The sequence below is a fragment of the Eschrichtius robustus genome, chromosome 9, assembly GCF_028021215.1.
Source record: "Eschrichtius robustus isolate mEscRob2 chromosome 9, mEscRob2.pri, whole genome shotgun sequence".
NCBI lineage: Eukaryota > Metazoa > Chordata > Mammalia > Artiodactyla > Eschrichtiidae > Eschrichtius > Eschrichtius robustus.
Window position 1 is genome coordinate 20,915,504 of NC_090832.1, and position 22,209 is coordinate 20,937,712.

The 22,209-nt window shown below is 37.6% G+C and overlaps 1 protein-coding gene across 5 annotated transcripts in view; it reads right to left on the minus strand.

Annotated features, from left to right (window-relative positions):
• The window catches only part of UTRN (utrophin), a 505,750-nt gene that overhangs the window by 366,319 nt on the left and 117,222 nt on the right, over positions 1 to 22,209 (minus strand). For 4 of the 5 annotated variants that reach the window (XM_068550756.1, XM_068550752.1, XM_068550753.1 and 1 more), the window contains exons 5-16: positions 21,089 to 21,166; positions 20,651 to 20,743; positions 18,025 to 18,197; positions 15,474 to 15,589; positions 14,602 to 14,768; positions 10,073 to 10,276; positions 8,988 to 9,169; positions 7,875 to 8,025; positions 6,590 to 6,709; positions 4,348 to 4,449; positions 604 to 711; positions 144 to 323 (exon numbers count right to left, since the gene is read on the minus strand). In XM_068550756.1, the coding sequence (XP_068406857.1) occupies positions 144 to 323; positions 604 to 711; positions 4,348 to 4,449; positions 6,590 to 6,709; positions 7,875 to 8,025; positions 8,988 to 9,169; positions 10,073 to 10,276; positions 14,602 to 14,768; positions 15,474 to 15,589; positions 18,025 to 18,197; positions 20,651 to 20,743; positions 21,089 to 21,166 (1,674 nt within the window). The remainder of the gene's footprint in view (positions 1 to 143; positions 324 to 603; positions 712 to 4,347; positions 4,450 to 6,589; positions 6,710 to 7,874; positions 8,026 to 8,987; positions 9,170 to 10,072; positions 10,277 to 14,601; positions 14,769 to 15,473; positions 15,590 to 18,024; positions 18,198 to 20,650; positions 20,744 to 21,088; positions 21,167 to 22,209) is intronic. The other variant, XM_068550755.1, reaches the window with a different exon arrangement.

The window sequence follows — 22,209 nt, forward strand, 5'->3', positions numbered from 1 at the left end:
CAATTTTTCAATTTTATAGTAAACCAGGTATAAGAAACCAACTTTTTAGTTTAGCTACTACTTTTATTTCATAAAAACTAAAACAAACCTGAACGTAAAATTTCCACTTAATAGCACAACACATTACCCAAAGCAAAAGGTACCTGGTTGGAGGAATCTTCTAGTCTCTGAACCAAGGAATCCCATCTCTGAGTCAGTTCCTCTGAGTCACTGTTTATCTTCTTGGATGCCTTAGGATTATCAAGTAACTGACCCACATCCTGGCCAATCTCACTCAGCTGATCCAACGCTTGACGCTTCATTTCCATGTCTTCCTTCAAAATCTAGTATTTCAGATACTTATTAGATGACTCTCTTTTAACAGGACTTTATCTTCCTGTTCCCCAGTCAGGAAATGTAAACATGTATATTTTATTGTAAAATTCACCTGCCTTGCAATTAATTCCCTAAAGCTAAAACATAAGACTCCTGGTTCTAGATCATTACATGGCAGCATTTCAGAGTTAGGTAATGAGTCTATTCACTAAACTGTATTAACCGTTGATATAAAACAGTAAGATATCATAGGCTTACAAGACAGATGCTGACAATGACATCACTTACAGCCAGTCGTCGAACACTGACACTTAGTTCCTTTTGGTCTTTGAAGTTGCTCGTCTGGACTTTATTTAAAGCCTCTTCTTTTTCAGTTAACCATGCTTTCAACAAGCACTACAAATAATAATCAAAGTTAGAAATATATTTAGGGAATCATTTGGTAATTCAATTCAATCAAGTTCCAGAATCTCCAATTTTTATGTTACTAGAGGCTTATCCACATCTGGGATAAGAAGGACTTCAAACACCTAAGCCTGAGGCATAAATGACGCAGGAAGGCATCTTTCTTTAAGATATTACCCTTCTCAGATTTGCAACAGATCGACCTGAAATTAGCCCCACTCCTGGATAACTAAACCTAATTCTCAGGGAAGTAGGTGGGTCTAAAAGGCTAAATCCAACTATCCAAGTCTCCAAAAGAATCACTTTTTAACTCTCTAGATGCAGAGGGAAGGTCAGAGATTTTCTTGTCTCAGCCCCTCATTTTAGGGAAGAAAGAGAGAGAAGCCAAATTATATGTCCAAGATCTCTTGGCTTGTTAACTGCAGAGCCAGATCAGAGACCCACACCCCGAAGCCCATGGTTTTTCCATGCATCTTGCAGGACAACCACACTAATGCTCCAGATTTGACAGCAATTATGACTAGAGGACAAAGTTTGAGGATAGTCCAAAGTCAATATAAAGATCTTTAAATTTCATTGGCCAGTGATGCATGTCTTTTAGGCAGAAGATATTTAGTAAAGTAGGGAGATAAACATGAAGGAGGAGTAAAAACAACAAAAATGGCTGCATTGGGATAATTTTTCCCAAAATGTAGTATTTACCACAGAAACCTTTTTCTATAGAGTTGAGGGGGGAAATTCTTGGTCATGTGTTTGGAATCAACTCTTTATCTAGTTATTTTATTTACCAGTTTATTTAACAACCATTCTCTGCCTTTATATTCCACCAAAAAAGGACAAAGGTTAGAAAATACAAGACAAATATGGATCCTGTCCTCAATGTAGTAAGAGTGATAAGATACGCACAAAAATAACTGTGCCACCAGTTAGAAAGTGCAGACACCACAAAGAGATTGCTTACAGTTTTGAAACAGTGGGGAGGGGGAGGGAGTTTATAGGTGACTTCATGGTCCTAGATGGATATGTCACTGGCAAAGCCCACTGGGGTACCGGGAAAAATAAGGTGGAATCTAGGTGATAAGTTCTAACCTCCTCTTTTGTGCTAAGTCTAGTTTCACTTGCCTATAGGAGGCCGTGTGCAGAGTCTTTGCACCTAACAAGGTGGACTGGTTCCCAGAGGAGACCCACCATGCCCAGCATCTCAGCTCGGCAGCCGGTGTGCAGAAGTGCTGTGCATGACACCTCAGTCCAAGATGGCGGCAGCAGGCCATGTGCAGAGAGGCTGCACCCAGCACTGTATAATCTGGAGCCATGAGCAACACACTTGCACCAGACCCGCGAGAACTCCACCCCCTCCCTGCCAAGAAGAACCCTCTAAAGCAGCCCCGCCAATGATTGTTGGGGAGAGCATGGACTCCAGAGCGCAAGCCCACTCCTCTCCATTCTTTCCTCAAAGAATAAAACTTTCGGACTTCCCTGGTGGCTCAGTGGTTAAGAATCCGCCTGCCAATGCAGGGGACACGGGTTCGAGCCCTGGTCCGGGAAGACCCCACATGCCGCGGAGCAGCTAAGCCCGTGTGCCACAACTACTGAGCCTGCGCTCTAGAGCCCGTGCTCCGCAACAAGAGAAGCCACTGCAATGAGAAGCCCGTGCACCGCAACAAAGAGTAGCCCCCGCTCGCCGCAACTAGAGAAAGCCTGCATGCAGCAACGAAGACCCAACGCAGCCAAAAATAAATAAAATTTAAAAAAAAAAAAAAGAATAAAACTTTCCTTTGCTTCTGAACCAAACTAGGTTTCATTCTATTGGCTCGAGCATCACTGGGCAAGAGGGCCCTTGTAGGAGTCGGACTCGAAAGGGTTGGTAACAGGTGGGGAGAACTTAAAAATAAAGAGATGGGTAAAAAGGCATTCCGAGGAAGATGCCACACTTAAAAACACAGAGGCTAGAAAACCAGTTCACTCTTCCAAAAACATGAAAACAATACAACAAAATCCATAAGCAACCTATGATGCGCCATGCACTGGGAAAAGAGAAGTGAAAAAGAACCAGCACTATTCTCGTGGCCTTGACAGTCTAGGAATGGGCTACAAAGTGGGAATTCAGGATTTGAGCACTGGGTACATGGAAGGATGGAGGGAAAGTTAAGTTTGGAAAGGTAGGTTAAAGTCAATCACAGAATACCTTGCTTGCCACACTTGGCTTATGCTGCAGAAATTTTGAACTAATTCTCAGAGCCCATTTCTATCTTAAAGCTTCTGCAACTGAGTGAACAATAATCCCTTGAAAGATTTTCTAATTCAGACACAGTTGATTGGTCTCATTCTCTTTAACAGCAAATTATCAATTAAGTACCAATGTTGGTTTCAGTTCTACATTTTAACACGATTTCTCCTTCCATATCACTAACAGAAGGCCATTCAAAGGTCATTTTTAAACCTAAGGTAATAAATGGCCAAAATCCCAGCCACTCTCTATTTTTAAATATTTTTAATTACCAAATTTTGATTCTTTCCAAATTTTAAATTATTTTACTTAGAGGAGTAACACAATGGTTACCTAGCAATCAATGTCTCCCACAATCATTAATGAAGTAAAATTTTAATTATTCTACATGACTCATTGGCCTGAATTAAAGGGACTAAGTAAATTTAAATCTTTGTAAAGGGAAATGTAAATATTTCAGAAATCAGAATCAGGTCCATTATGAGATTCTTAACAGGACAATTCTGGTCTTGGGGGCAGGTGGCAGTAACTTACAACTTCACTGGGACAAATTTTGCAATCTGCTTTTTAAGATGTTCTCTCTGCCACCATATTTAGTAAATCACAAAACATCATACATCTGTTTTTATTCCATGAAAAGAATATAGTTGCTTTTTGTGGATGGAAATGAAATGCATTTAAAAGACTCTCAATGGACACTGAGATGTGGGAACAGAGTATCTGCTTATTTTCTACACCACAACTCTTTGGCATTTTGAAGAAAAGTCTTGCTTATTTGTATTCTGTTTTGACGGTTGCTTTTCTGGAAGGATGAAGATGGGCCAAGGGCCACCACTCAGACTGAAAACTTAAAGTGGCAGCTTTACACCAAAGGTTCGTTTTCTATGTTAATCCTTAGTGAAAAAAAAATTAACTAAGTGTTCAATCAATGGTGTTACTAAATAATATTTTCTTATTAATTTCAGTAGTTATCCTGATTAAAAATCACAAAAAATTCTTGTGGTTTAAAGTTCACAAAGTATTGAATGGACTCATTTACCATTATGTACTGAGCACAAACCATATGCTAGGCTGTATAGATACGAGTTCAAATACATTACCCAACACAAATGCAGTAAAAATTATGTCATGCAAATCCTAAAAGTAGCATATCTAAATACTAACATTCTCAGTAGTGAACAAAGTCAAATTATTATTACAATGGAGCTAATATATAATGCAATCTCTATGAATAAACTGCATGATAAAATGGACACAAAGCTGACTTTTAACATAATAAATAATTATTTGTAAATTTTCCTTTTGAGGAAAAATAAACAAGACTTTATTCTAATGCCATAATTAACGATGGGTTTATTTTTCACCACTTATTTTGCCCATTATGGATAACAGCTTCATACCTGTTCTTCCAGTAATTCCTGCCACAGAATGTTGATTTCCTGTAACCTGTTCCAACGTTCTTCAGTCCATCGGCAGACGGCTGTCCAACGTTCACCGAGTTTCTAGAAAAGGAAGAAACCGTCCTTTGTCAACAAAGCCTTCAGAGATAATTAACACAATCCTTAAAGAAATTCTTGGCATCCATCGTTCTCTATTACAGAGCAGCAATTTATGAAAAATATTTTTATGAAAGTTGCTTTAAATAATACAGATGAATCCTACAAATTTATAGATGAGAAAAACTAATTTCCATAGAATTTAATTATTTCACACTACATAGCTAGAAAGTGGCACAACTAGAACTCCATTCTGTAACTTTTGACCCCAAATTCCTGCTCTTTTCCATTTTATTGTGGTTTTTATATGAGAATTTGACAGTTTCACATATACCTTCGAAATAAAGCAAACATTTATTTTCGGTGCTTCCATTTTTTTCAGGCTATCTTTAAGACAACATTCAGTGCATCAATTGTTTCTTAACCATCTTTTACATGCCAAGACAATTTTCATCTGTAGTACCAAAATTATGAAAAAAATTTTTTAATTTATAAAAACTATGTTTTGAATGAGAGAATTTCTGTGAAAAAAATACTTAATTGATTTGTTCTGTTTACATTGCATGATCCATAAAAAATTCCACAAAACTTAGCAACAGAATATTACAAGTATTAGCAAAACTAAATAAATAAATTTGATTAATTTAAAAAAATCATTCTTCATGATGACTTCCCCAAAAATTATTTTATTACCGCTTTATAAATAATGATTAACAAATTGTAAATTTTATTTCTTCATTACTTGCTTGGGAGCAATAATTATTTAATTAATATTATCTTATTTCAATATTTAACACCAGAGTAAGCTTTGCATAGCTCAAAGGGTAGAGAACACAGAGCCAGAAGACAGGTCTGTTGTCTCAGCATGAAAACTTATTGCCTACTTAAACCTCTGAATTTCCTCACTATTAAATAGGCAAGACATGAATGCCTACCTCTCAGATTACTGTAATAACTAAATACTACTGCACCAAAGGCTCAAAATCACTGGCTAATTTTAAATGATACAAAAGAAAAAGAATTTCATATGATAATTTATAGTCTGAAAGTTACTGAAAATCATCAACTGGCAACATTATATCAGATAATCCAAGTATTGTTTAAGTAAAATACCCTTGAACAACAAGGGTTTGAGCTGCGGGTCCACTCATACTTGGATTTTTTTCAATAAATACATTGGAAAAAATTTTGGAGATTTGTGACAATTTGAAATAAAGACGAAGCACATAACCTAGGGATACTGAAAAAATTAAGAAAAAGGTAGGTATTCATAAATGCATAAAATATCTGTAGATATGCATATAACACAAAATATTGGGTTGGCCGAAAAGTTCGTTTGGTTAATAAATATGTTATTCAATAAAGTTCTTGGTGAAAATGAAAAGTGTGTCTTTTATTTGTCCTTAAAACTGAACGAACTTTTTGGCCAGCCCAATATGTCCTAATGGACTGTTTGTTACCAGTAACGCCTCCAGTCAACAATAGGCTATTGGTAGTTAAGTTTTGGGGAAGTAAAAAGTTATACTTGGATTTTCAACCACTTGAGAGGTCAGTGCCCCTAACCCCAAGTTTTCAAGGGTTAACTGTCAACCAAAAACTCTCTTTATAAAGACTTATAAAGATACACTATAGTCACTGAGCAAAAAGAAACAAGGTTCCCAAAACTGGTGTTGACATTCACACACTGATCTACCAAAGAAACTGGGATATTAAATCCCACACGGCTGAAATTCTCAAACTTTACATTTTTTTTACATATTCACTGGGCCCACTCCCAGGGACTTAGGTCTGCGTAGAGCCCAGAAATATGCATCTTAACAAATTCGTCAAGTGATTCTGAGCAAGAAGTCTGTGGACCACTTGTTGAGATCAGTTCTTATGCTTCCACATCTTCTTCATATGCCCAAAGAAGCTGTGGACCACAAGCGGCCCCAACCATTCCCTAAGGGCTGAAGTAAAGCAATGATACCTAGGTTCTCCTGTAAACCCCCATGCTGTGGAATCCCAACTGGGAAGTACAACCTAAAGAAGATTGTTCTACGATTCTAAATAAACAGTGAGACCGAACAGGAAGAAGAGGGGCAATGTGCAACTGGGGCTCAGACCACAGGTCCCTTGGGACCATCCTACTTTACAGGGTCCTTACCTGTAACTGATCTTCCAGAATAGCTGTAGCACTCTCGCCACTGTTTTCATCAACAATCACCACCATGTGAGTTAGGGAATTTACCTTCACCTGTTCAGCCTCAAGATCATTTTGCAAACTCTAGAGAAAAAATTAAGATAAACCATTATGTCTACTCTTTCCCATTTATCTATTTAAAATCCACTCAGTTGTCAACAGTAATTAAGGACACTTAATGAGGCATGGTGTTTAAATCTCCAATCAGTAGCCTAAGTGTTCTACTAATGAAACAAACCCATTATACATCTTTACATTTCACTATGAACCAAAGCACTTTGAAAATGCAATGTCATAACAGATTGCAAATGGGATGTCATCACTTTTATTATTTTTATTCCAAGTTTTGGCCAAAAGAAAAAGAAAAAAGGTGTCCCATAAACAAGTTGCGCGCCTATAGTAGGAATTAAGAATAGAGAATCATTAAGTCAATAAAGTCCCAAACTTAAATACACATAGTCAGAGATCATTTTATCTAGTGCAACATGGTATAAAGTGACAGATAAGTCGAATGCTATTTGATAGTCAGAAGCTGTTCTGATTTGTTACCCAGGAAAGCAATTAGGGGTATACAGACAATTTCTCTTCCCACTTCTTCCATGGGAAGAGCATTGTAGGTCACAACACATACGTATATAGGTAATTTATTCAAATACTACCAATAGTGTCATCAGATGCCTTGAGTTTTTGTGTTTAATCTATCCCTAAAGCTTTATTTCAGTTATCTAGATATTTCATTGAAAAATAAAATTCTTCAGTTCGCAGAGATGCTATTTTACTCTACCTTTCCTTGACTATGAAAAGTTATCTCTTACATTTGTGACCAAATTAAATCTCCCACCAAATTTTGAATCTTTACCTAGGAGAAGAAGCAATAGCCTTCCTGAAAGGATTAGGTACAGATCAATCTGAGGGTTTCCTTATTTCCCCACACACTGCATTCATGCAACACCCTAGGGTTCTTAACCACTCATAGGTCCAAAAAAAAAAAGCCCTGAGAATCTTATGAACACTATGTACTTTCAGAAGAAAACTACACATACCCACATAAAATTTTACCTGTGCTTTCATCCCTGGCTCAGAAAAGTCACATTCCCATGCACTCTACCCTACAGGCTGCTGAATAAAAGAGCACACTGAAGAAGTGTCCCATCTCTGCACTAATGATAGAAGCCATCGGCTCCTGAGAATGCTGAGGGCTGCTTTTTCATATTTGATAAGGTATAAAAGAAATATGAGCCAGATTTACTTTATGATCTTCTAGCAGCTTTTGTAGGGATTTTAAGTCATCATCTAGGGGGCAAGTTTCCATCTTCTGAATGCGTTCTTCTGTGAGTGTTAACCAGGCGGAGAGCTGCTGTAGCTGCTTCCTCTGCAGTTCCATGAGCACATCGTGCAGCCTGTCCGAGGGGAACACAGCATTATTCCCACTCCTTCTTCCCTTTGCAACAGCAAATGCACACTCCAGGCAGCAAAGAAATTGGGCAGGGAACACATTCTTGTCTAACCATTTAAAGTAGCATTTGGTCTTTAAATACAGAAACCAGCCAAAAAAAAAAAATTATTTCCTAAATGGAGTCAATTAAATGCAGTCAAAGAATGCAAATAACAGCACCCTCTATTTGTATCAGAATCATTGTTTCTTCAATCAGGAATTCCTGCCTATTAAATAGGTGGAAATTGCCATGGAATGCAGTTTGCTCCTTAACACACAATACACGAAACAAAATGAACCATGGGGAAAAAAATACTTAAAAAAATGTTACATGGGACGAAGTGAGAGAGTGCCATGGACTTATATACACTACCAAATGTAAAATAGATAGCTAGTGGGAAGCAGCCGCATAGCACAGGGAGATCAGCTTGGTGCTTTGTGTCCACCTAGAGGGGTGGGATAGGGAGGGTGAGAGGGAGATGCAAGAGGGAGAGGATATGGGGATATATGTACACGTATAGCTGATTCACTTTGTTATAAAGCAGAAACTAACACACCATTGTAAAGCAATTATACTCCAATAAAGATGTTAAAAAAAAAAGTTACAAAATAGAATTGGGGATAAATATAACATAGTCCTGTCTTCACATGAGAATTAATGGTTAGCCAATTTTAATACTGCAAAGTCCATATTAAATGTCTTTGCTAATTTCTGTATTGCAACTTTTACCTTTGCATTTGGTTAACATATCAAAGGGGACATAAAGATCATACAAAATTCCAGCAACACTACATAAAGAAAAGAGTCAAAATTTTACAAGGCAAGTTCTCTGGTTATCTTGTTCTCACAGACATGCAGACTTTTACTTGTGCTAAACTGGGCAACGCAGTCTACGGAATAGTGTTCCTTTCTGAGCTTCCACTCACCGGGACTGTCTGTCCATACTTGCCACCCTTAGTGCTTCCCATCTGGCATTCAGCAGGGTCATTTGTTCCTGAATCTCAAACTCCTCTTCATCTGACAGAGTTCCTTGTGTTATCAGCTGGTTTCCTGCCTGCAGGACATTGCCAACACTGCTCTGGTGCGCCGTCAGCTCCATCATAAAAGCCTGAGAAGGTACATCATTATGATTTGTGGGCTGCTCAGTGAAGAAGAAAAATCTTAATAAATTGTTAATGTCTAAATATTAATGCTGTGAGAAAAAGTAACCATGTAGAGTGCAAATAAATAAGACTTTGATCCAATTTTTTAAGCTCTGATTATAGGGAATCAGCAGCTGCCTGAAGGAAAAAGAATAGATCAAAGAGGACGTTACATGTGATAACACCAGCTATTTTTAAGTAAATGCTGATTATGCTGCTGTTAGGTCGTGAACATGGAATTATGAGAAGATATAATAAATAAAGCACCACGCTCACCCAAGAGAAAGTGCTTAAAGAAAATGACCATTTCTATTATTTTCAAACCAAAACAGCAAATCAGACCTGCCAATTAATATATCAACACCAAGAAACTACTTAATCAAAAGAATTCTTCACATAATCCAATCACTACACTGCAATATATCCCTGAAATAGTAGGAAATTTTCAATATATAAAATTACACAGGAATAGTGGATATGAGTTTTCTTAATCATACAATAAATAAAAATAATCACTTCCTGGGGAACATTCAAATCTAAAAATTTGGTGTATTCATTAGCCATTTTGTGTTTAACTATAATGGTACACTTCAGAAACGAGCAGTACTATGCACTGATTTTTGTCAGTGGCTTCACAGAATCTACAAATTACGGTAAGATTAAAATCCGAAATCTAATTCCAGTGCACAGTTAAATCACCCACACCAATTCTGTAACAAAGCCCTATTTAAATATCACAAGTCTTAAAATATGCCATGACCTTTCTGTGGAGCAGAATTCAGTAAACAACAAACATCAGAGTACAGCCCCTGATTAAGACACAGGCACCATGGCACATATATCCTGCTCATCAGCTATAGATTATTTACTTCGTGGGTTGCAAACTGGTCTTTGACTTCTTCAACATCATCGGAAATGTCATCCTGCTCCTGGAAAGTGTCCTCGGCAGAAAGCAACCAGGTCAGCACTTCCTCCAGTGCTATCTGATAGCTGTCCAGATCCATGTCAACCTCGGTGACAGTGCTGGGGGTTTCAGCTCGGGGACCCTCTTGCTCCTCCTCTGGCGCTGAGCTCTATAAAAACAAAGCCAAGAAAACTCACAAGCGTTGTGAAGACCAGAAGGTGTTCAACAAAGACACACTGGATGCAGAAACTAAGGTAGGCACCACTGTGTCTTAGGCATCCACCTGATTCTCAGGAGCTAGGTGAGCCACGCCATGAAATAGAACGCATTTATTAATGCTAGGATGGCAAAGCGTACAAAAGCTGCATCACTCATGGATTCTGTACTCAGGGACATTCTAATATAGCTGGGAAGAGACAAATAACCCACATGAATCACTTCTCAACAGAAATAAAAAGGCTATTAACAAAGTTATAAATTCCATGGGTCCAACAAGGAATGCTATTTGCATTCTCCAAGGGCTAAAATAGGAAAGTTTCATAGAGGATCTGGAACCTGCTGGGCCTTGAAGGATGGATGTCATTTAAAGAGACAGAGATTAGAATCCTGCTTTGACCCTAGTTAAATTGCTTTTACTGAATTGCATTTTAGACACTGAAAGACAGCCACACATACAGGCTGTCGTACTGATGATATTTTTTTGAGGCAGCTGCCCTCTAGTTTACTAGCTGGTCTTTTTTTCTGAAGAGCCCGCGGAATAAGTTATTCCAAGCTCCTTCTAGGCAGTGGAGTATTTTCTTATATACTTTAGAATCATATAACCAAACCTACCACCTCTCTCATTCATTTGTTCCCTTCCAGAGCAAAAATTCTTTAAAATTTGCCTACAGCCTGTCACCACTTTATCACCTCTCATCCACAGTTTTTATGTACTACCTCAAATATACACAAACGTATAGAGAACAATACAAGAAATGCTCATGTATTTAACTGCTACATTTGTTAACACTCCCTTTCATGCTGATTAGGCACTGGTCCCCACCACACACCTGGAAAAGCTTTTGCCAGTGTTACCAATAACCTTCTCACTGACAAATCCACTTTTCTAGCATCAGCTTTAGGATGACCATGTAATGAGCAAAAAACAGAACATTTTTGATAATCAACAGTACTAGAACAACACACATAAACCACAACTGTTCCAAGCAAACCCGGAGGTCCAGTCACCTTATGTTCCTTAAGCTCTCGGTGGCATTCCCTACATCTGACCAGTCCCCGCTCTCTTGAAGCTCTCCTTTCCCTGCTTCAATAACACCATCTTGGTTTTCCTCCTAGTTCAACAGCATTTGCCAACATGTAAGTTATGAAGCTCCTCAAAATTAAGTGCAGAGCCTTCTTCCTTCTATGTCCTCTACCTGCATGGCTTCATCCATTCCCATTGGATTTAAAGAACCATCTACATCCTGCAAACATTTACCTTTATATTTCTGGCCCCAAACCCCAAACTCCTATGTCCTACTTCCTTAACATCTCCACTTCAATGTCTCATAGGCATATCAAACTTTGTCAGTATTTAAACCCCTACTTTTTTTCCCCCAAACCTCTTCACTTTTCCCATTTCAGTAAATGCCTCCTCCATGCACTTAACCCCTCCAGCTAAAAATCAGGGAGCCGGCCTTGGTCTCCAGCTTTTACCGCCCACATTTAATACGTACGTATAAGCCATTCCTACCTTCAAAATTCATCTCAAATCCATCCAGGCCTTTCCATCTTCACAACAACTGTTTGTCCTCAGCACTGCAACAGCCTGCTACCAGTGTCTTTGCTTCCCCGCTGCTACCCAGACTGCTACCTCCACCACCCACTTCTCAAAGAGCAGCCAGAATGATGTTTGGAAAATGTAATCACATCATAAGACTTCCCTGCTTAAAATCTTTCACTGCTTTCTCAATGCTATTAAGATACAATTTAAAATTCTTAACATAGTTTACAAAAATACTGTGACAGCAAGAAACAGAGTGAGTGTGTGAGTGTGAGTGTGTGTGTGTGTGTGTGTGTGTGTGTGTGTGTAGGGTTGGATTTCAATTAGGTTAATCAGGGAAGTCGTCTCTGAAAAAGTTCCATTGAAATTGAGGAAAGATGGGAAGCTTGCCATGCAAACAGTGGGTGGAGAAGCGTTTCACAGAGAGCAACCCACACGTACAAGAATCTTGGGGAAGGAGAGGAAGAAGTCCACCACGATTGGCGTACTGTGGCCTGAGATGAGTTGGGGTGGTGGGCTGGGCCTTGTAAACCACAAGAGGAGATGGGGTGTTTAATTAGTATGAGGGCTGGAACAGAAAGAAAACACACACCAAAGATATTCTGGAGGAAGAATCCAAATGGACCTGGTAAACAACATGCAGCAGTTAAAAACAATGAATCAGTGAGCCCACAGATGAAATGATGGATGATTAGGAGAGAGATGGTGCCAAAGACAGAGAAGGGAAAATGAGTTAAGTTCTGGACCTAAAACCCCAAAACTGGAAAGCCACAATAATCCTGGAGGTCATTTAGTATCAAAACCTCGATATTCTAATGAGGACATCTGAGAACTAGGAAAGTTAGTGACCAGCCAAAGGTCATTCAGACAGGCACTAGGATCTATGAGGTCGGAAGTGGAAGGCATTATCTAAATGCAGGTGTTCAGAGGGTATTCATTCACATACAAGAGGAGACTTTCAACTGAGAGATTAATCTAAAGAGAAATTCAGGAATTATTTGCTGACCACCTAATGCTCTACAGCACATGTTTGTAGAAAGAGCAGAGGAAGTCTGGCTATTAGTGTTCTCAGGAAAGTAGAGGATGGCAAGATATGTCAAAACAGTAGATGATTACAACTTGACCACGTTTTATCTCTCCAATTAACTTAATTCAACCTCTAAGGCATTAATGAAAGCATTAATGAAAAGGTTAATATTAATATACCTGCTCTTTTTTTTTTAATAAATTTATTTATTTATTTATTTTTGGCTGTGTTGGGTCTTCATTGCTGCATGCGGGCCTTCTTTAGTTGCGGTGCGCAGGCTTCTCATTACGGTGGCCTCCCTTGGTGCAGAGCACAGGCCCCAGGAGCACAGGCTTCAGTAGTTGTGGCATGCGGGCTCAGTAGTTGTGGCTCGTGGGCTCCAAAGCGCAGGCTCAGTAGTGGTGGCACGCAGGGCTTAGCTGCTCTGCGGCATGTGGGATCTTCCCGGACCAGGGCTCGAACCCGCATCCCCTGCATTGGCTGGCGGATTCCCACCCACTGCGCCACCAGGGAAGTCCCAATACACTTGCTCTTAATCAAACAGCAAATGGCTTCTGCAATTCTTATCATGTCACCCCGAGCCCTAAACAGAAGTGATTATTTTATCTACACACCATGAAAGGCAAATGAAATCTCCCTCCTTTTTAAAAGAGAATAGCCTTCACTAATAAGAAGTAGAATATTCCATCTTTCTAACAAAAGGAACCCCGATCCAATGAAGAAATGATTCTAAAACCAAAAGGCAAACTCCGAAGATTATTTGAGCCACTGAAAAGGATGCGTCATTAATGCAGCATAATAACTACACTACTAGAGACAAATGCTTCTCAGCAAACATTCAATGATAAAACATTAGGGCTTTTCCTCAATATCACTTGATCCTCAAAACTACTAAAAAGAGCCCTTGGTTCACAATCTGGCCCTATCTCTTGCCTTCTTTTCCTCTAAGCTTTTTCTTTTTCTGTAAATCATAGTTTTTTGAAATGGAGAAAATAAAAGAAGTGGTACCTACTACCCAAAGAAAACCTGAAATAATAAGTCCTTTGAACCTTGGAGAAGAAAAAAAAAATGCTATGCCAATTCAAGACCATTATCATTATCACTAACATTTGAAAAAAAATCTTGTTGAATAAAAATGAATGATAATACCTAAACAAAATGAGAAGGAAAAATTATAATAATATCTGCTGTTTATTGAGTGCTCATTAGCATCATTTTAGATACTTCAAACTTATTAACTTTATAAAGTGGGTGGTTTAACCCAGATTTTGCAATAAAACTGAGGATGAGAGGGTAAGTAACCAACCCAAAACAAGAAGTAACAGGGATGAAATTTAAGCTTCAAAGCCCATGCTTTCTGCCTCTCCAAAATGTATTTCTTATCACTGTGAAATCCATGTGTATCTTTTGATTGTTTTGTTGATAAATGTTAGACCAAATGACTTTTAAGGTCTCATCCCACTGTTAACTCTAGCCTTGCTGTATGAAATAATATATTTTCCTTCTTAAAAAGTAAAATCAGTAAAGTTATGGTTCTCCATTACATGCATGTGATGTGTGACAGCATGCCAACTGATAAACTGAACTTCTGATGCTGAGAAACCAAGACGTTCTCAGTCAAGAAAAAAAATGCTCTGAAAGTGTTTTTATCTAGTACCTAAGAGAAAACAAATATGGCAAGTCAAACACATTAATAAAAATTTACCTGTACCTGAATGTTAATTTCTCCTTCTTCACATTCTTTCTTATATTTCCTTGGAAGTGTCTCTACCTCACGGATGGCATCTATAGTGACTTGCTGAGGTAGCACCTCAAACAAAGATGTTAAATACATAATTATGGATTTCTTGTCAGGAAGCTGAACAGCAACATCTAAAAGTGGAAGAAAATAAGAACCAGCTTAAATTAGATGTCCAAAGTATGTGAATTGCTCAATACTGGATACAAAATAACTGTCTTAGTACCCATAAACAATGCTAGTATATTATCTTTGCAATACCACAGCTCAGTAAATTTCTATTTCATATAATATATGAGTCAAAGGTAAAGATGACTACGTACTTTTTTTTGTTCAATATCCCATTTCTTAAAAATCTTCCCTAAAAGCTTCCCCCATAAGGCTCAAAGGTAAGCTATCATCTCAGATAATGTCACAGATTTCATTCATAGTATGAAAATAAGTCTAGAATTCAATCCTGCAACATTTGTAACTAAAGTTTTCATAACATATACAAGAAGCTCATACAAAAACACATTTTAATGAAATAAATCAAATACTAAATTGTTTATCTAATAATTCTGTTTCCCTAAAACTTTAAATCTTATGCTCGTATTAACTATTCAATTAAATTAAATTAAATTACATTTAAATTAAATTTCCTCCTGAAGGATCCTAGAAATTGTTAAGCACAAAAGTATCATGTCTGTAATAAGATGGCTTGTACCACATTTCAAAAGGAAAAACACCTCCTCAATTCTCACAATTCTTTCAAGAAAGGGGGAACAAAAAAGCACTGCTTTTCAAGTATTCAAAACTGTAAAGCAAAATCAAGGTTGTAATTAAACACTGAACAATACCTTCAGGATCTAACAGCTTTTCAATTCCTAAGTAAGTTTGAGCCTTGCTGAAGGCATGTTCAAGTCTCTCAGTTGGGGACATTTTGACAACTCTATCCCAGCTGAAGAGATCGGGTCTGAAATCAGAATGCAAATAAAATTCAGTGAAGATGAAATATGTGGAAACAAAGTTGTTATTGTTATAATCGAATACATTTCAGTTTTAGATTTTTTTATTTGTGAATATAAATTTAAAAGTTTATCTTTTATATCTCAAAGTCTTGTCAAATATATAATATTTTAAAGTAATCTATAAATATGAAAACAACAGGTAAAACATTCTAAGGTTATTGTATTGGTTAAACATGCCTGTTAAAATTCTGGAGTAGCCACTGAAAGACTAGAAATGGTATATTTCCCAAATAGTGAAAGAAAAAAAAAGGGAAGCAGAACCTACCAGTATAAAACAAGAAAGAAAAGAAGATATAGAAAAAAGAAAAATGAAAAGCTCAAAACAAGCGGTAAGAATGAACTTAAATACATCAATTATCGCAATAATGTTAATGGACTAAATTCTCCGATTAAAAGACCAAGTTTAGCAGAATAGAAAATCCAGCTCTAATCTCTTCACAGGATACTCCTAACGAAAAGACCCTGAGAGAATTTCTGTCCACCCCTCTCCAAAGAGCTACTGTCTAGTATTTCTATCTTGATTTTCTTTTAATCCCACAAACTGGACATTATTGTTGCTCTGACTTACTCAAAAGTTGATCACTTTCTCTGCGCTCTATCTGCTCTTGCATCTTGGACCCACCTACACTTCTGGGATTTGCCTCCCTCGTCCCCACCCGCCCAGTTCCCTCTCCGACTCCACCTCCTATTATTCCCCTTATTCACACCACTGCACCCAGTGGCCTCCCACATGCCAGGTACCTCCTCCCCTCTTGCCTGACATATTTTTCTTCAGCAATATTTACCATTTCTATATGCTCCACAACTAACATTTTCATTTTTAAAAAACTGTCTGCCTCCCTCTATTTGAACATTAATTCCAAGAAGGAGGACTGGGATTTTTGCTTGTTTTGTTCTCTGCTCTACATCCTGTGTCCGGCACATAGAAGGCACCCCACACATACTTGTTACATCAATTAAGTAACAGATGGAAAAATGTTTTAGCTAAAATTCAAGTTTTATGATAGCGTCTCTTAACGGACTAGAAACAGTGGGCAACCCACTTAAGCTGATAAAGGAGAAGTAGAAGAAGATGGGGTGTGGGGTTTTTTTTTAACCAGATAAAAGGTATATGGAAAAAAAGCTAAAGCAAATAGCAGTCTTATGGTAAAACATTAAAACCACTCCCTTTGTTACCAAGAACAAAACATTCTGCTCACTACCACCAATGCAAACTGATATTGTATTGAAGGACAAGGCACAAGTGAAGGGGAAAGGGGAGAGAAGAGGAGGGAAAGGAAGGGGAGGGGAGGGGAGGGGAGGGAAAGGGGGGGAGGGGAGGGGGAGGGGAGGGGAGGGGGAGGGGAGGGGAGGGGAGGAAAAAAACTATTATAATTCATGGTCATCTACCAAAAAAAGAAAAAAAAACTTACAGTAACAAATTTTGGTAAGAATTTAACAAGTTTCCAGTTATAAGATGTAGAAAAGTCAACTGCATTTTCATATATCAGCAAAGAACGTACAGGAAATAAAACTTGAGACAATAAATAATTTACAAGAAGAATAAAACACATAACAAATTTTGCCTTTCACATTTAAATTTTTGATGCATCTGGAGTTTATTCAGGGTATGGTGAGGCAGGGATCCAATTCACTCATTTCCATTTGTTCCATACCATCTATTAATCTGCAACATCGGCTCAGTTGTAGATCAGGATGGAGCTATTTCTGAGCTCTTTATTCCATTAGGTTGAACTATATGAAACTGCCATTTATATCAAAAAAAGTCAAATATTGGCAATTTCATATGCTTCAGCCTATTATTATATTAGTGTTTTATTTATAGTACTATATAGTCTCAATTAATATAGCTTCATAATTAGTTTTGGTTTCTGTTTAGGAAGTGCTTCAGCCTGTCTCTTCTTCTTCAGAAGAGTAGTGGCTCTTTTTGGTCCTTTGGTCTTTTATTAAATAATTAGAATCTGTTCACAAGTTTCATAAAAAGAATCATTTATCTATTTTTAATTGGGAGTTTTATAGAGTTTTCCTATAAAACTAAAGTAGGAGGCTGAAAACTGTCACAATTCTTTGTGTATATTACTGGTTAGTGCTGAATGAGTTAGTTCACATTGAACTATGTGAATTATTTTACATTTTTTAACTTACAAATATGTAGAAGAAACCATGGACACTGCACTGTGGCATTTAAGTCCTATGGAAACAAAGACGTGATGGGTAGTTTTTTTTCCATGATATTTCTATTCTTTATGTTTTCTTAGAGCGTGTACAGAGGAGAGAGGCGGTAGTGGGAAGGGCCTTTAGGGAGTAGTAAGTAAGGGAGGGACAGAGAGGAGGCACAAATCTGTACAAATCTGCACATCCAAGAAGAGTCACATCTCACTTATGTCGGTGGAGCACGGCATTAAAGGCAAGCCCATCTGTCCAGCTGGTGGTGAAGTTGAGGACGTTGACCTGGCTGTACGGCCTGGTCGACTGGCGCACCCAGCTCAGCAGGATCTTCTCACTGTTGGTCTGCTGCAGGTCTGACATGATATCCTTCATGACATCTTTCACCTGTTCAAAAGAAACCATGGCTGCCAATAACCTCAAGTAGTCACTGGAATCCAGTCCTTGAATAAGGAATATTATATGCATGAACCGTTGGATCAGGCCACTGGTATTCATTTTATTTCAAAACTTTCCTTTAAACACTGGAAAGATAAATACATCTTAACAGTAATGATTTCGATTTAGAGGTGATTTTAACCTCACCTTTACATATTATGGCATTTTCTATATCTTAGCAATACTTATGTTACACTTGGCTACACTGAACATTTCTTTCATAGCCACAAAAAAGTAATATTTTAAAACTATACTTTACAAACATCTTTTAATAGGAAGAAAACTCCATTTTTATTTTCTACAGAAATGTGGAAGAAGGTAAGAACTTTTGGCTGACTTTAAAATCCAAGAATGAAGCGCATTTCCTGATGGCAATAACAATTATAATCTAGAACTAATATTTTATATTATTATTCTAAATTAGTACATATAATTTAACGAAGTGTCCAAAGAGTGATGTGGACATATCAAAAAAACCCCACAAGAGCCAACTTAAGGGGGCTTGAGAAATAATTAACAATAGTGAAAGATCAGAACCTATTAAGTAAGTAAAAATCCACTAAATAAGTAAAAATCCACACAGATATATAAATGGATAGATAGATAGATAGATAGATAGATAGATAGATAGATAGATAGATAGATAGATACAGAGAAACAAGAGACAAGGAAAAGCTCTTCTTCATAAGTGGAAAGACAATTAACAAATGTAGAAGAAATGATGAAATTAGAAAATCACTTTGCCAAGCATTATATTAATAACTGATCAGGTAAGAACTATGAATGGATCTCAAAATTAACAGACAAAAGTGTAAAAAGTAGCTGACTATTTATACAGTCTCAAAGTATATCTCCACAAGATACTTTTTAAAAACAAAGGGCAGTCACATTACAGTGGAGACACCTGCAGATTCCACCTCACCCAAATGATGAGAGTTAATACTGCCAGAAAAAAACTAGTGGACAGCATATGCTTCCTGATATGGTGTATTAAGAAAAACTCAATATTGGGACTTCCCTGGTGGTGCAGTGGTTAAGACTCCGCACTCCCAATGCAGGGGGCCCGGGTTCCATCCCTGGTCAGGGAACTAAATCCCACCTGCATGACACAACTAAGAGTTTGCATGCCACAACTAAGGAGCCCTCAAGCCGCAACTAAGGAGCACAACTGCTGCAACCAAGACCCAGCACAACCAAATAAATATTTTTTTAAAAAAAGAAAAACTCAACATCATTTTTGTGGCATTCCTCCCAAAAATGAATAACCTGAATCCAATCATGAGAAAATATTAGCCAAACCCACATGGAAGAACATTCTACAAAATAACTGTTCAGTATTCTTCAAAAATGACAATATCATGAAATACAAAGAAAGACTCAGAAATTATGCCAGATTAAAAGATGACTAAAAAAACAAGACAAATGAATGTAATAAATGATCTTGTATTTTCTTTTTCTATAAAGGATATTATTGGGGCAATTGACAAAATCTCCAAGAGCTATAGATTACATAACTATATTGTTTCAATATTATTTTCCTGATTTTAATAATTACATGCTAATTGTTAGTGCATGATATAATAATTACCATATGTATAATAATTAATACTAGCACTGTAAATATTAATATTATGTATTAGACATTTTATATTATATTATATTAATATAATAATAATATTGTAGTTATGTGAGAACTCCTTGTTTTTAGAAAAATGATTTGTTTTTACAAAATACTCACAGATCTATTTAGTCAAAGAGAAAGAGGGGGAGAGAGAGAGAGAAAACACAGAAATACAGACAGCTGTTAACATTTGGAGAATCTGAGGGAAAGGTATCCAGGAATTCTTTGGGCTATTTTTACAACTTTTTTATAAGTATGATATTTTTTAAATCTAATATTTTAAAAACAGATATTTTTTTTTCTACGCCAGGAAAATAGAGCAGTTTGTCAGTCTCTTTCACTCCAAATTATTATAAGTTGAATTGTGTCCCCTCCTCAAATTCATATGTTGGAAGTGCTAACCCCCAGCACCTTATAATATGAATATATTTAGAAATAGGGTCCTTAAAGAAGTAGTTTAGGTAAAATGAGATCATATGGGTTGGCCCTAATCCAATATGACTGGTGTCTTGGAATGAGCAAAGGAGATTAGGACACAAACACACACACACAGAAGACCACATGAGGACACAGGAAGAAGGCAGCCGTCTACAAACAAAGGAGAAGAAACCAACCTTGCTGACACACCTCGATCTCAGATTTCCAGCCTCCAAAATTGTTAGAAAATAAATTTCTGTTGTTGAAGCCACCCAGCTGTGGTACTCTGTGGCAGCTCTAAGAAACTAATACACAAATGATACATTTCCAATTCCTATTAAGAAGTGATTGAAAATCTTCCCACCTGCCAGTGCAAAATGATGCTCCAAAGTAATCCTAAAGTCAGTTTGTGATTTCCATCTACAATGTCCGTTCCTCCTATATTCACTAAATCCACCTAGTAAAATGAAAAAAATAACTCATAAGACAATTTTTCTACGGAAACCCAGGTTTCTGTTCTAGCTCGTCTGGACAGCAATATAAGTAAATGACAAGAAAAATTTCACTTTAGAGAATCAGGTGAACCTAAATCTCAAAGATGTATTACTTATACAATAGATCAATAAAGTAATCACAAAAAGCACAACTATTCCTTCACTCATAGAACAGGTTCAATACGTCTCATAAGAAAAATACTTCCAAAAATCAGTTGATGCCAATGTCCAGAGCAGGTGGTTGGTTTCAAAATAAATCATCCCAATGGCATCAAAGGACCCCCCCCAAAGTCATATTACAAACTTACATTGTTCTGATGTAAAACCTGCAGCACTCTGTTAACATTATTTAAAGCGTGTACCCTTGTGGAGCCACGTTCCTTCGGCTGGAAAACAGAACACAAAATCGAATGAGACAGAGAGTCCCTCCATGTTGCTGTCAAACACCGACACTGAGATGCCCATGAAACAGCAGCTCAGCACACAGAGCCCCTCTGTACCAGGAGCTCTGGCTGGGCTCTCAAGCCACCATGAAGGCTGGTGTTGACAGAATGCAAATTCTCCCACTAACAGCACCTTAAGATAGCAGTTCCTTAGCTTGCCTGAACACTGGAATCTCCTAGGGAGCTTCCAAGAATACCAGTGCCTGTGTCCAACAAAGACTGTGACTTAATGAGTCTGGAGTATAGTCTGGGTTTGGAAGTTATAAAAGAGTTCCCTGGTGATTCTAAGGTGCAAACAAGTTTGGGGACCAATGCTCCACCAGGGACAAAGCTTCTTCTATCTTAGTTGGGCAGGATGAAGAAAGATTTAGAAGTTATGTCCCCTCCACCCTGCACTAGTGTAGCCAGAGCAGAGAGGATTCAGAGGTGCTAGCCCAGGTTCCAGGTAGGATTACAAGGGCCCACTGGGAAGACTGGAATTGCCACCCAGGGAAAGGTGATCTGGGAGGCTTCTTTCTGCCTCATTGGCCAGGGAATCTTATCTGACAAAGGGATCAATCTCTCCAATAGGTGCCTACCCACCATCTGGAAGGCAAAAGGTAGAGTGTAACACCCCACACTTCGGCAAGTAAGAAATTCATCTTCAGAAGTGCATCTCTCTATACCTTTTATAGTAATTCTACCTCTAGTGTTAAAGGTTGTACCCATAAAATACATCCTCTTCATTGGCAAAGTTATTTCTGTGTGAGTATTGGGTACCTTACACATAAAGCAATAGAGTTGGATTTGATGACGGAACAAACATGAAGATAATACTGAAAATCTGAATAAAAATAAATGCCATCAGTTTTCATAACTTTGTTTTTACTATTTGTTAAATAACATTTAAATGTATTTATCTCTACTTTCTACTATTCAAAACATTATGCCCTCTTTACATATCCTTTCTTCTTTGTAATTCTCTACTGTCTGAGAGCAATAAACAC